At 37.4% G+C, this 14,214-nt stretch overlaps 1 protein-coding gene across 1 annotated transcript in view; it reads right to left on the bottom strand.

The window, feature by feature from the left end:
- Window positions 1-14,214, bottom strand: part of CYP20A1 (cytochrome P450 family 20 subfamily A member 1) — a 68,450-nt gene that overhangs the window by 50,660 nt on the left and 3,576 nt on the right. Inside the window, exons 2-4 of the mRNA XM_082658639.1 lie at window positions 13,179-13,228; window positions 12,392-12,558; window positions 9,316-9,458 (exon numbers count right to left, since the gene is read on the bottom strand). Of these exons, the coding sequence (XP_082514765.1) occupies window positions 9,316-9,458; window positions 12,392-12,558; window positions 13,179-13,228 (360 nt within the window). The remainder of the gene's footprint in view (window positions 1-9,315; window positions 9,459-12,391; window positions 12,559-13,178; window positions 13,229-14,214) is intronic.

Here is a 14,214-nt window from a genome sequence, read left to right on the forward strand (position 1 = left end):
TACATAGTCCTAAGAAAGTCCATGAATAAAAGGCTTTGTTCTTAGAGAAAATTAAATAAATTATTGAATTTTGGTTTTAATTAGTCAATGAATTATTAAGCTTTGCTCCTAATGAAAATTCAGTGACTATTCAGACTATCACTGAGAGTTGAGTGGTTCATTGTTTTTTTTTGTTGTTGTTTTTTTTTTGGTTCATTGTTTTTGACTTGTACAGTAATACAGGTTAGTGTAAAGAAAATTAATATGTAGAAAACAATAAATAACTTAAAAATAAATGAAAATATAGAAATTAATTTAAATCACCCTAAATTCAACCCAGTAGCAGTAATTACTGATAACATTTTTTTTAATAGAGCTTTTCATGTTTTTCTATAGGTATGTGTATCCATGTATATGTGTACATACATGTGTGCATAAAGGTATACTTTGGACAATATATTAATACTCTACAAACTGTTCTGTATACTGGTTTTTTTCACTTACCATCTGTTATGGGTTGAATTGTGCCCCCCCCCAAGGATCTTGAAGTTTTAACCCCCAGTGCCTGTGAATGTGACCTCATTTGGGAATAGGTTCTTGCAGAAAATCAGTTTAAGGTATGCACATTAGGGTGGGCCTTAATCCAATACCACTGTGTCCTTATAAAAAGGGGAAATTTGGACACTGAAACACACACACAAACATATACACACACAGGGATACCTCATTATAAACATGAAGGCAGAGATTGGAGTGATAAGTGTACAAGCCAAGGAACACCAGAGATTACCAGCAAACTACTAACAGCGAGGAAAGAGGCATAGAACAGATTTCCCTCATAGCCCTCAGAAGGAACCAACTCTGCTGGCAACTTGATCTTGGGCAACAGCCTCCAGAACTGTGAGACAATAAATTTCTGCGTTTAAGCCACCAAGTTTGTGCTAGCTCTAGCAAACCATCTCCCCATGTCAGTAAATAAATGTCTTTGCCACCTTAATGTTTTCATTCTAATCCATTGTACGGATTTACGATCATTCAAATAATCCTCTACTACTGGACGTTTAAGTATTTTCCAATTTCTGCTACAATAAACAATGCTTCAACAGCCATCTCTGTATATACATCTATTGCCATTTGACTTCCTTAGATATGAAATTTCTGAGTTAAGAAGTAGTTTTTAAGCTTTTGCTTTATATGGCCATGCTGCCCTGGAGAAAGCCTATATCAGCTTACAGTCTTACCAGCAATCTCAAAGTGTCCATTTCCCATACTTTGGACTGTACTAAGTGTTGTCATTTTATAAAACCTCTGTCAGTCTAACAGGTAAAAAATAACTCAACATTGCTTTAATTGGCTTATTTCGTTCTAATTATTGGTAGGGTTTAAACAAGTTTCAAATATTTAATGGCCATTTACATGTTTTCCACAATGTACTGCATGTTTACTTCTTTAGCCATTTTTCTACTGGGGCTTCTATCTTTTCCTTAATAATGTGTAAGAGCTTCTGTACATAGCTGCTTTTTAAATGAAATCCAGGGTATATATTTCCTCAGTTCTAAGTGATAGGTAGTCAGTTTTCTGGTGACCTTTCTTCTGTGAGATATTACATGTTCCAAAAAAAAAAAAAACAAACCTATAAATGGTATTCCTAAACATTGGACCTATAAATGGTATTCCTAAATTTGGACCATTTGGGTCAAAATTTAGGACCCAAATGGTATCCTAAAAACCTATTAGGACAATCTGTGACTTATCAGAGACTTTAACTGTGACTATCTCCCCACAGTACCAGATTATTACTGATTATGCAACTAACTGTGGAAATGCTTTCAGCCTATGCTGGTAAAGCCTTTTTTTCCCCCTTTTTAGCCATGAGCATAAAAATTTTATTATCAATATTGTCATTTGTATCACAGAACTGTGTTGTGATTTGCTCATCCATTTGTTTTGCACAGTACTCTACAAAACAATGCAAATATTAGAAATGATTCATGGAGGTTTTTACCTGACATACATATCTAGTACATCTGCTAGAGGCTTATATGAATCTCTTTTAGTTTATGAATCTTGACTATGTGTATTAGATGGGAATTCTCACAATCTGTTGATGAGCTTCACTTGATAGTATTAAACCAATGAGTTCAATAATTTTGGCTATTATTACTAAGCTGTCAATTAAGAGGGTTCTGGAAAACTGTCATAAATTCTAAAATCGAGAAAATACTTCTTAAATCAGAGTTTAACCCAAAAGTCATAGGAGCATATGGGGCTGAAGCACACAGAAGAGAGAAGTTACACTCACAGAACTAAAGTGGACGTTTACACACAGGCTTTGAGCAGAGACGGTCAGGGCAAGAAGGAACCAGAACTCACAGGATGAGGTTTGAGAGGATTAGAGAAGAGTCAGAATACAGAATTCAGATTTGGACCAAAATAAAAATAAAAAAGGCAAAAGAGGCCTTCCCTGGTGGCGCAGTGGTTGAGAGTCCGCCTGCCGATGCAGGGGACATGGGTTCGTGCCCTGGTCCGGGAAGATCCCACGTGCCGCGGAGCGGCTGGGCCCATGAGCCATGGCCGCTGAGCCTGCGCGTCCGGAGCCTGTGCTCCGCAACAGGAGAGGCCACAACAGTGACAGGCCCGCGTACCGCAAAAATAAATAAATAAATTAAAAAAAAAAAAAAAGGCAAAAGATTCATTGTGTCAATATGAAGCACAGCTTATTCTGGAGTGGCAACTCTGATAAACAGCCCTGTTCTCTTAAAGAAAAACCATTAGTAGGGAGGAAGAGGATGCTCTGACTACAGCTCTCTTCAATCATGTTCTTACTGATTAAATATTAATTGGTATTTCTGACTGATGAGTAAGCTAAGTAACTGGCTTGTGCTACGGGGTTGAAAACATAAACCTGAAACACATTTCTCATGTATGGACCCAGTCTGTGAACCAAAGCTTGAAAATATGATGGCAAGAAATGTGAAAACTGGTAAATAATTTTCCACTTTGATTTGCCGTTGATCAGATAGGAGGAGGAAAAAACGCAATACAGAGCAAGGACAAAAAAGATTGAAAATTTGGGAAAGAGAGCCTACGATTAAAGATTAAAGAAGCTAGAATTACTTAGCTTGAAGCAGAGAAGAAAGACTAATTAAGGCTTTTAACAATAAAGATTACTGAAAAGCATAATCACTGAAAGCAAAGCAAAGAGAAATAGGTAAAATTCCCTGGAGCTATACAATTAAATACAAAGATTCTTACAGACAAATGTTAGGTGTTTAAACAGAACAGAAAGAAAGGTTCTGACTGGTGAATGCTTAGACAGAGGCAACATAACTGCTTTCAGGTAGGACATTCAGGTGTGACAGGACCAGCTATGACGACCCAAGCAGGCAGCCTGAGAGGTCCAGAGAACATGATGATACAACACAGTACTGACTGGGACTTCCCTGGTGGTCCAGTGGTTAAGACTACGCACTCCCAACGTAGGGGGCCTGGGTTCAATCCCTGGTCAGGGAACTAGATTCTGCATGCCACAACTAAAGATCCCGCATACTGCAACTAAAGGTCCCGCACGCTACAATGAAGATCTCGTGTGCCACAACTAAGACCTGGCACAGCCAAATAAATATTTAAAACAAAACAAAACCAAACAGTACTGACAATAATGAGAAGGTGGAAATTTGATATACAGATGTCCTGATGGCCCTGTGAATAATGGCTATCAGTTAGAAATAGGAACTGGAAAGGAGAAAGACTAATCAGCAGCTGGCCATGGTTAAAGGCCTTGTTTGCTTAGTTTTTGGAAGCAAAACTGTGCAAAGGAGCCAACATGTTAATTAATGCTTCCGGTAAACTCAACAAGCCAGCCTCAAATCTTGAATGAAAAGTGTGAGTTTCAAACAGAATTGAAGAATAAGGAAAATATGGCATTAAGCATTTACTGAATGTAATTTTTTAAAAGTAGATACTGTAGGATGAGTCAAAATGGCATCCTCTTAAGATTTATCAGTTATTCTACAACTCAAAAAAGTCACAAAAGTCTTATAATGAGCAGTCTGAACATTTTTAGGAGGAATGAACAAAGTTACAGAAGGTGAGAAGGAAAAGAAAAGAAACCTGACCAAGTAGCTATTACATGCTAAATACTCTTAAGCCCTTGAAAAAGTATGTCCTCATCTGTACGATGTCTGGAATCTGTTTAAAAATAATCCAGAGAGAAAACAGGGGAGGTAAGTCGGGGTATAGATAAAGTAAGATTGCGTCTAATTTGCTAACTGTTAAAGTTTGGTGATGAGAATACAGATGTTCATTATACTATTCTATTTTTATTTAAATTTTTCATGACTTTTACACTAATTATTAGAGAAATGCAAATCAAAACTACAGTGATGTATCACCTCACACCAGTTAGAATGGGCATCATCAGAAAATCTACAAACAACAAATGCTGGAGAGGGTGTGGAGAAAAGGGAACCCTCTTGCACTGTTGGTGGGAATGTAAATTGGTACAGTCACTATGGAGAACAGTATGGAGGTTCCTTAAAAAACTAAAAATAGAACTACCATATGACTCAGAAATCCCACTACTGGGCATATACCTGAGAAAACCACAATTCAAAAAGACACATGCACCCCAGTTTCACTGCAGCACTATTTACAGTAGCCAGGTCATGGAAGCAACCTAAATGCCCATCAACAGACGAATGGATAAAGATGATGTGGTACATATATACAATGGAGTATTACTCAGCCATAAAAAGGAACAAAATTGGGTCATTTGTAGAGATGTGGATGGATCTAGAGACTGTCATACAGAGTGCAGTAAGTCAGAAAGAGAAGAACAAATATCATATATTAACGCATATATGTGGAACCTAGAAAAATGGTACAGATGAACCGGTTTGCAGGGCAGAAATAGAGACACAAATGTAGAGAACAAATGTATGGACACCAAGGGGGGAAAGTGGGGTGGAGGGGTGATGAATTGGGAGATTGGGTTTGACACGTATACACTGATGTGTATAAAATGGATGACTAACGAGAAACTGCTGTATAGAAAAATAAATAAAATAAAATTCAAAAATTCAAAAAAATTTTTTTCCATGGTTTTAAAAATTATTTACCATATACAATGTGAAAGTCAGTGGGGTGTATTTGTGTACTTGTGAGTGAATGTGGGTTTAATCTATATAGAACAGTAAGGACTCCTACGTAACCCTTCAAATGGGACAGATATAGGCCCATCAACTATAAAAACCCTGCATGAAAGAAGAAACGCATTAACTAAATTGGAAGCATTAATAAGGAGGTGTAGTTTCAGAGGAGCAGGAAAAATGTAAGAAAGAAGAAAATTTAACAGAACAGAAGAACGCTGGGAGGAGGGGGGAGCAGCAAACAAACAGCAGGAAAACCTACTTCTCAAACAAAGGAAGGAAAGGTATTTTTTTGAGTAGTTACTGTGTTCTAAGACCTGTTGTTAGGTATTTTACATCATGACCTCATATAATCCTCACAGCGAATTTGTAATGTGGATGCTATTATCCTCAATTTAAGATGAGGCAATAGGACCTCCCTGGCGGTCCAGTGGTTAAGACTCTGTGCTTCTAACGCAAGGGGCACAGGTTTGGCCCCTGGTCGGGAAATTAAGGGATCCCTGCAGAGTAGCCAAAAAAAAAAGAGGCAATAAAAGCTCACAAAGGCCAAGTAACACACAAAGAATCATGCAGATACTAAATGACAGAAATAGGATTCAAAGCCTTTTGCCCAAGCTTAAAGTCTCTGCTCTATACAATACTACTACTTCCCAAGAAGCTACATTAAACATACAACAAAATAAAAACTTTCTTCGAGGTACACAGATTACAGGAAAGGGGAAGGAAAACACAATATAAGAAGGGAGATAAGAAAGTCAATTTAATTTTGTTATGTAAGTATGGCCAGGTTGTCATGGTAGTAAAGAGAGTGAATGGCAGAGGGTAGGTAACTAAACTGGATATTGGAAGACGAGCTGGACAGGAGTTAGCTGAGGAGAAAATAGCAAGAACAGACCCACAGAGATAAGAGAAGAGACTATGAATTGAGGACCTGTAAGTTGGTCGGTATTCATTCACTGATTTAATAAATATTTACTGAGGGCCTACTCTACACCAAGACCCACGGATACAGTAGAAATCAAAACAGAATAGTGTCTCCCTCCGTGGAGCATACAGCTTAGGAAAAATTATTCAAAGAATTACACATAATATAATTACAAACTAGGACGTGTTGCAAAGGAAAAGCAAAGGGTGTTATGACAGCATCTAAAAGGGGGACCTTCCTAGGGACAGTGGGATGATCAGAGATGGCTTCCCTGGGGAAGTGACATCTAAACTGAGCTGAAGAATAAACATGCATTAACTAGGTGTGTGGATGGTTAGATGAGACAATCCAGGCAACAGGAACAGCATATACAGAGCCCTTGAGATAGCAGAGAACAAGGTACAGAACTAAGAGAAAACCAGGGTGGCTAGAGTATAAGCACAAATGAGAAAGTGGGAAATGAGGCTGGAAAAGTAGGCAGGCCAAACCACATACGGTCTTTAAGATTACATTCAAGACTTCGGAGTTTGTCCCAAGAGCAAAGGGAAGCCACTGGAGGTTTTTGATCAGGGACTGATAAAATAAGAATTGTATTTTGAAAGTGTCTGTTCTCAGGGGTTATGAACATCCAGTCCATAGATACCAAGGGTCTGTGCATAGAATCCAGGAGTCCATGAACTTGGATGAGGGAGGAAAAAAATCTTTATTTTTCACTAACCTCTAAATAAAATTTAGCACTTCTTTCTGAATATAGGCCTTTTAACTTTGTCGCAATACAAATCTCAAATACGTTCCCATTATATTTGGGTTATTGTAAAACTCTCAAAATAATGGTTTTGTCTCTCATAACATCATTACTTTAAAATTGTGGAAGTTCGAGGAAGCATTGCTAGATCTTGTTATGTAATACATTAACAATAAAGCACTGATATTATAATACCACATGTTTTTTAAAAATAACATTTTGATAACTATATTGGTTTCCTTTGTAGTTACACATTTCCAAATGCTATTCTCCGAAGGAGTCTGTAGGTTTCACCACAACTGCAAGGGGTACATGTCTTAAAAGAAGTCTAAGAATCCCTAACAGAGGGTAGAAATTGGGGAAGGGCAGAGAGAAGGCAGAGAAACAAGCAATCCACATAAGACGATGGAAGCTTAAACCAGGATGGGAGCAGTGCTGGTGGAGTAGAGCAATTTGAAAGATATTCAGAAGGTAAAAGTGACATTAGAGACTCTTTTCAAATGTAATTTTCTAAGAGTATTTACTGTTATAAAAATAATCATATAATGGTAAATAAAAATGCAGTCTAAAACTATCTCTACAGTATAATGCTGATTGAAATTCTACTGTACACAGAAATGACTGGAATGATGCAAAGTATTTTAAAATGTTAAACATGGTTATCACCGGGGAATGAACAGCAGTAAAAATGTTTATTTTTTTCCTTAGGACTTCTCTAAATGTTTCCATATTTTATAAAGTGACTAGCAGAAAAAGCATAATTTTAGTTATTTTTGGAAATTTTCTTCTCTTTTCTTTTCTCTTTTTCTTTTTGGCCGAGCCACAGGGCATGCAGGACCTTAGTTCCCCGACCAGGGATGGAACCTCGAAGCCATGCTCACCCCACCCTCACCCCACGGCCGCAGTGCAAGTGCAGAGCCTTCATCTGGACGGCCAGGGAAGTCCCTGCAAATTTTTTAATGATGGGGAAACGCTTACGATACGTTTTATAGTGAAAAAGTATATAAAATTGTACATACAATATGATCTCAACCATATAAAAAATCTATAGTCAAATTATGAGTGATTTCTTTACACTATCAGATTTTCCACGTTTTCTTTAGCAACCATATATTACTTTTATAAATTACATTATTTTTAAATGGCACAAATGGATAGATTAGCTTTGGACAGAAGGAAGGATTCTTCAGGATTTAAAATAAGAAAAAAGAACCAAGGTTTGTGATGGACAGAGTCTACTGGTGGGGGAACAGGCTACTGAGGGAGTTCACACGTAAAGGACTCCATAGTCTCAGCAAAGCAGGAGGCTAGGACATCTACAGCAAGCAAAGGGGTTGGTAGGACTGGCAGTACTAGAATAAGGGTGAAGGTCTGCAACAGCCCTGTGGGAGCACAGGGAACTGTGAGGCAGTGCACAGGGCTTGGCTAAGGGTCTTCAGAAACAAAAAGGAAACGGTAAGGATTAGTATTGTTCTCAACCTTTGTAAATGATTTGCTGAGCTTCTTAAAAATGTCAGGTGCCCCTCCCAGTGATTCAGTTTGTCCAAGTAAAGGCCCAGTAGTCTGCACCTTAAACAAGAGGGAGTGTTTCAGGTGAGTTCAGACCGTATTTTAGGAAATGCTGGTTTAGTCTGGTCTGAAAACAATGGACAAATCTACTGATACATAAAATGTCTTCAGGTTCTCTCTGCTCCCATCATTCCAACCTACATAGGGAGTCTAGATGTTAAGATTTTTGCTTTGTTTTTGTTTCGTTTTAGAATTTCAGGAGAATAAAAATCAGCTTAGAGGGACTTCCCTGGCGGTCCTGTGGTTAAGGCTCTGCGCTTCCACTGCAGGGAGCATGGATTCAACCCCTGGCAGGGAACTAAGATCCCACAAGCCTTGCAGTGCGGCCCGCCCCGGCAAAAAAAGAGTAAAATTCAGCTTCGAAAGACAGGTAAGAAAACAGTAGGAAAAACAAAGACACACTAATAGTTAAAATATACAGATGGTCCCCGACATACAATTTTTCAACATTACCATGGCGCAAAAGCCATAAGCGTTCAGTAGAAACGGTCCTCTGAACTTATCTTGATCTTCTGCTGGGCTAGCGTATGAAGTACGACTCTTTGTGACGCTGGCAGCGACAGCAGCCGTAGCCCACAGCCAGCCATGGGACCATGACAGCAAAGAGCCCATAAGCTTACAACCATTCTGTACCCAGACAACAATCTATTCCTCACTTTCTGTACAGTGTTCAATAAATTACACGAGCTAGTCAACACTCTATTATAAAATAGGCTTAGTGTGAGATGACTGTGCCCAACTGCAGGCTAACGTAAGTGTTCTGAGTATGATTAAAGCAGGCTAGGCTAAGCTATGATGTCCAGGAGGTTAGGTGTATTTAAATGCATTTTCAACTTATGATATTTTTCAACTCACGATGTGTTTATCAGGACATAACCCCATCGTAACTCGAGGAAGATCCATATACTATTATCTGTATGATAGAACTCCAGGACAAACTACCTTACCTTTAGCAGGAGAGCAAAATTACTCCGCAGAGAATTAGTCACACCATTTTCATACAATTTTTTCCTCATGAGGTTTTCACTCACATTCCCACTCTCAGACTGATACCTTAATAATGACTTTAGCATGGTTTCAAAAGGGTCCGCTGAAACAGACAAATTAAACATTTCAAAGGCAAAGTAATCACTCAAAAAAAAAAAAATCTCCAGCAAAAGAACAGAGATCAGGGAGGTACAGGACTGTAGCCAAGAGACTATGAACATTTTTTCACAACTCCCTTGTCTTTCCTAAATGTGAACAGTTCAAGAGGCAATAAAAATTGGCAAGAAAGGGCTTCCCTGGTGGCGCAGTGGTTGACAGTCCACCTGCCGATGCAGGGGACACGGGTTCGTGCCCCGGTCCGGGAAGATCCCACGTGCCGCAGAGCAGCTGGGCCGGTGAGCCATGGCCGCTGAGCCTGCGTGCCCGGAGCCTGTGCTCCGCAACGGGAAAGGCCACAACAGTGAGAGGCCCACGTACCACAAAAAAAAAAAAAAAAAAGGCAAGAAAACAATATTCTGACTGGGAATTTCACTGTAAATCATTAATATTTACATAAATTTTCTACTCACATGACAGCAATATCTTTCACTTTGTAAAAAAAAAATCACACCACTGATTTTTAAAGCAAAATTGATTTTGTGTATGTAACTGTCAAGTATTACAGTTAAAATTATTTAGCTGAATCCAAAAATTTCTTTTCTTTTCTCCTTCATTCACTTTTAAGTGTTTCTTGTTTCCTGTTTTTTTTTGGCAGCAGCGCTGTGAGGCTCGCAGGATCTTAGTTCCCCAACCAGGGATCAAACCCAGGCCCCTTGCAGTGGAAGCACAGAGTGCTAACCACTGGATCGCCAGAGAATTCCATAAGTGTTTCTTTAATGACTGTATTGTTTCCACATACGCAAAAATACACTGTCATTGTAAATAATTAAAACAACATAGATACATAGAAAATAAATTCATCTAAATGTCACCACACAGAGATAGTCACTGTTAAATATCTGAGATTTTTTTTTTTTACAGCTGTTAACATTTCTCACCAGAGAGAGACAGACAGAAAAATCTGTCAGATTTTGCAAAGAACTACAGTCCCTTCTTTCAGAGCACGTCTCTCAGTTCATTAGTGTGATCATTCGAACACCATTTACATGCTCCCCCACTTCCCCAGCACTAGACTATAAATTCCACAGGAGCAGAGGCCATGTCTGGTTATACCCATCTTTGCATTTCTTAACGGAGCCATCCTTCCACGTTGCGGAAATTCTGTGATTAAGAAAACAGACCCATGGGCTTCCCTGGTGGCGCAGTGGTTGAGAGTCCGCCTGCCGATGTAGGGGACACAGGTTCGTGCCCCGGTCCGGGAAGATCCCACATGCTGCGGAGCGGCTGGGCCCGTGAGCCATGGTCGCTGAGCCTGCGCGTCCGGAGCCTGTGCTCCGCAACAGGAAAGGCCACAACAGTGAGAGGCCCGCGTACCGCAAAAAAAGAAAAAAAGAAAAAAAAGAAAACAGACCCAGCCCAGAGAGCCTAGCTTCAAGTCCCAGCTCCATCACTAATTAGTTGTGTGGCTTTGGGCAAATGACTTAGCCTCTCTGTACATCAGTTTTCTCTTCTGTAAAGTGGGGATAATCATAATACGTACTTCATAAGGTGTTCTGAGGATTAAATCAGTTAACGTGTGTAAGGTCTTACAATAGTGCTGGCATATAGAAATTGCTATATGAGTATCTGAAGAACAAAATAAAATAAACCTATATCATCATATTAACTCCTGAATGTATCCTTTAATGCAGCCATTAAAAATTTTAAAGTTTTTATTATGAATAATACTAATGTCTTTTCTCATCTATGTGATTATCAGCTTATGATAATTCCTTTAGATAAGTCAAAGGTCACTGCCAACCTTCTCTCCAGATAGTTTGTAAAACATTTATACTCCATGTTTCTCCATTCCCTCACCAACAATGAGTTTTGCCAACATTTTTCATCTCCTCTAGTCAGATAAGTGAAAATCTCATATTTATTTGCATCCCACTGATTATTAGTGAGGTTGAAATCTTTTAATTTGCTTATTGGCTATTTTTATTTCTTCTTTTTTAATTACCTTGTTTTTGCCCATTTTTCCACAATTGCATTTTATTTTCTTATTAGTTTTCATTTACTTTATATATATATAGGTGGTAAATAGTTCCCCCATCTCTCTTTTAAACTTCTTCATGGTACCTTTTTACTTTACAGAAATATAGTATGTGGCCAACATTTTCCTATCTCTCTTTTTCATGGTGTTTTTTATTGTACTGAAATTTTTTCATTTTTACGTAGACAGATTTACCCATCTTGTGATTGATGGCTCTTAGATCTCGTGTCAGGTTACAAAAGGGCTTATCAACAACCCCCTCAAAAAAATTTAAGATTTAACCATTTTTTCTTCTATTACTTTTATGACTCCAAATTTTAATCATTTCTAATTTATTTTGATATAAAGAGTGAGAGAGGGACTGAGATTTATTTTTTCCAAATAGCTAACTAGTTTTCCCAAACCATTTATTACCTTTCCCCTTTATCATAAAATGCTACCTTTATCATATATACTCGGTTTGTCTACTGGGCTACCTACTCCATTCCATCAATCCGTCTAGTCCTATCACAGTACAAGATTCTTTAAGTTAATCAAGTTTTATAATACACTGTTCGACCTGATGGTACAAGAATCTCCCGCACTAATGTTCTTTCTAGATGTTTCTTAACTGCTCTTGTACCTTTACTCTTTCAGACGTACCCTGGAACTAGTTTTTCAGGTTCCAAAAAATTCCTGTTGGCATTTACACTGGGATTTTTTTCGTACATATCTATAAACTGAAGGAAGAAAATAATCATTTTACAATACTGTGTCTTAAATGAAGTAATTACTATAAAGACTTCAGCACAATGTCTGGCATATAATACAAAGTATTTAATAAATGTTAGCTATTCCTAAGAACAATGTATGGATCTTCATTTATAGACATCTACTCTAATTAAAAAGAAAATTAAACTTACATGTCTTATTGGGGTTGATATGCTGCTTTAGCACATCAACACTGCCCAAACTAACCACAAGGCGCCTGCCAAACCAGAAAGAGACCACAGGCCCATATCTCTCATGCAAATTAACCAGGAACTCGTGCAAACTTCCACTGTTCACAATATCTGGAAGATTACCATCTCTGAAAAAAGAGCAACATTTGACAAAATAATCAATTTAACATGGAAGAATCAGAAAAACAATACTAGTTGATTCTGAATTAACTGTGTCAACAGATGAGAGCAAAAATACACAAAATTCAAATTACTGCAAAATCCAAAACTGAATTATATTTGACTTCTCTCTTTCAGTAGTTACATTTGGATATGGATTTGTCTGATATTTTGAGAATTCATAACACTTCATACCAAATAAAAAAGCTACACGAGGAACATCTGACTTAGACACTGGAAAACTATCCAATTTTTGCAGCAACTCATTCTGAGATAGCAATGGACACCATCATTGGCTATTAAATCACAGGCTAATTTAAATCAGCTATGGCAACTTTTTCTTATTTCCTTCTATCTTAATCCTTTCTTTCTATTTTCAACACTGTCTGGCTAACAGAAGTGAAAGAAATTAAAGGTTTTGATTTATACAGCCTTCCTTTCTGTTCTTAACAAAGTTTAGGTAGTATGCCCAGAGATAAGTTTAGAGAAAACAAAGGAATGAAATAAACTGAGTAATCTAAAGGTACGGTTTAGTTTTGATCCAAAATTAAGAGTTGACTGTACTTGATTTAAAAAAACAACAACTCACTTTTCTTCTGTTGGAGTAATCCCTGGAATTCCTGCAGCTTGTCTGGAAGCCTTAGGGAAGAAATTTTAAAAAGTTTAGTATAATGAATTATCACATATCCCATAAGTCAGATGCATTTTCCCAAGACATCTGCAGGACCTTAAATGATGGTTTTCCAAATTGGTTGAATCTGAGATTATTTCTATATTAAAATACAAAAACTGGATTCTTTGTATTGAAAAGCATTATCCTAATATTCCTCCTCTCTATCAACTAAACTAAGGTGTTTGAAGAATTTAACATCCATTCTTCATCAATTAATACATAATCAAGTACATTTTTCTTTGTTCTGAGACTACATATGGTCCCATCTGGCTTGGCTTTCAAAAAAAAAATCAATGTCATGATTATAATAATTTCATTCCTAAAATAGTTCTCCTCTTTCTAGTCAAAGAATTTACCAAAATACAATGTGATATTCATCATTTGCTTTAATGCAGTTATTATCAGGGTCATACAGTCAGAAAGGTGTCTGGTATAGAAGTAAATAACAAAATAATTCATAGCAAATTGTTAAAGTGACAACCTCTGAAGAATGAACTATGAAAAAGTTGGGGGAATTTTCATGTTTTACAATTTTGTACTGGGTTTATGGTCGCTGGGTTTAGAGGTTAGTGTCTTTTTTTTTATTTTACAACAAGCGTATTACTTTTATAATAAGATATCTTGTAAAACTATTTTTAAATAAACTAAATATTTATAGGAAAAATAACCTAAAATAGTCAACTCCAGAATCAATTCTGAATTTTGTCAATGACTTTAGCTAGTACTAATCAGAGTTTATTTGTCTGACATTCTGCCCTTTTCCCCCCTACTTAACATTATACAAATAAATGAATATTTATTTGAACATTTAAAGGCTAAACAGTGTTCCACTATGTATCCAGAATTGTGTAATCATCTTCCTGCTATAGTGTTATAAAACATCTAGGCTATTTCTTTCTTTCATTCTCTCATTGTTATAGGTAGTGCCATGAAAATCTTTATACAACTTTAC

Source organism: Grampus griseus (assembly GCF_964374135.1).
Source record: "Grampus griseus genome assembly, chromosome: 7".
Classification (NCBI taxonomy): domain Eukaryota; kingdom Metazoa; phylum Chordata; class Mammalia; order Artiodactyla; family Delphinidae; genus Grampus; species Grampus griseus.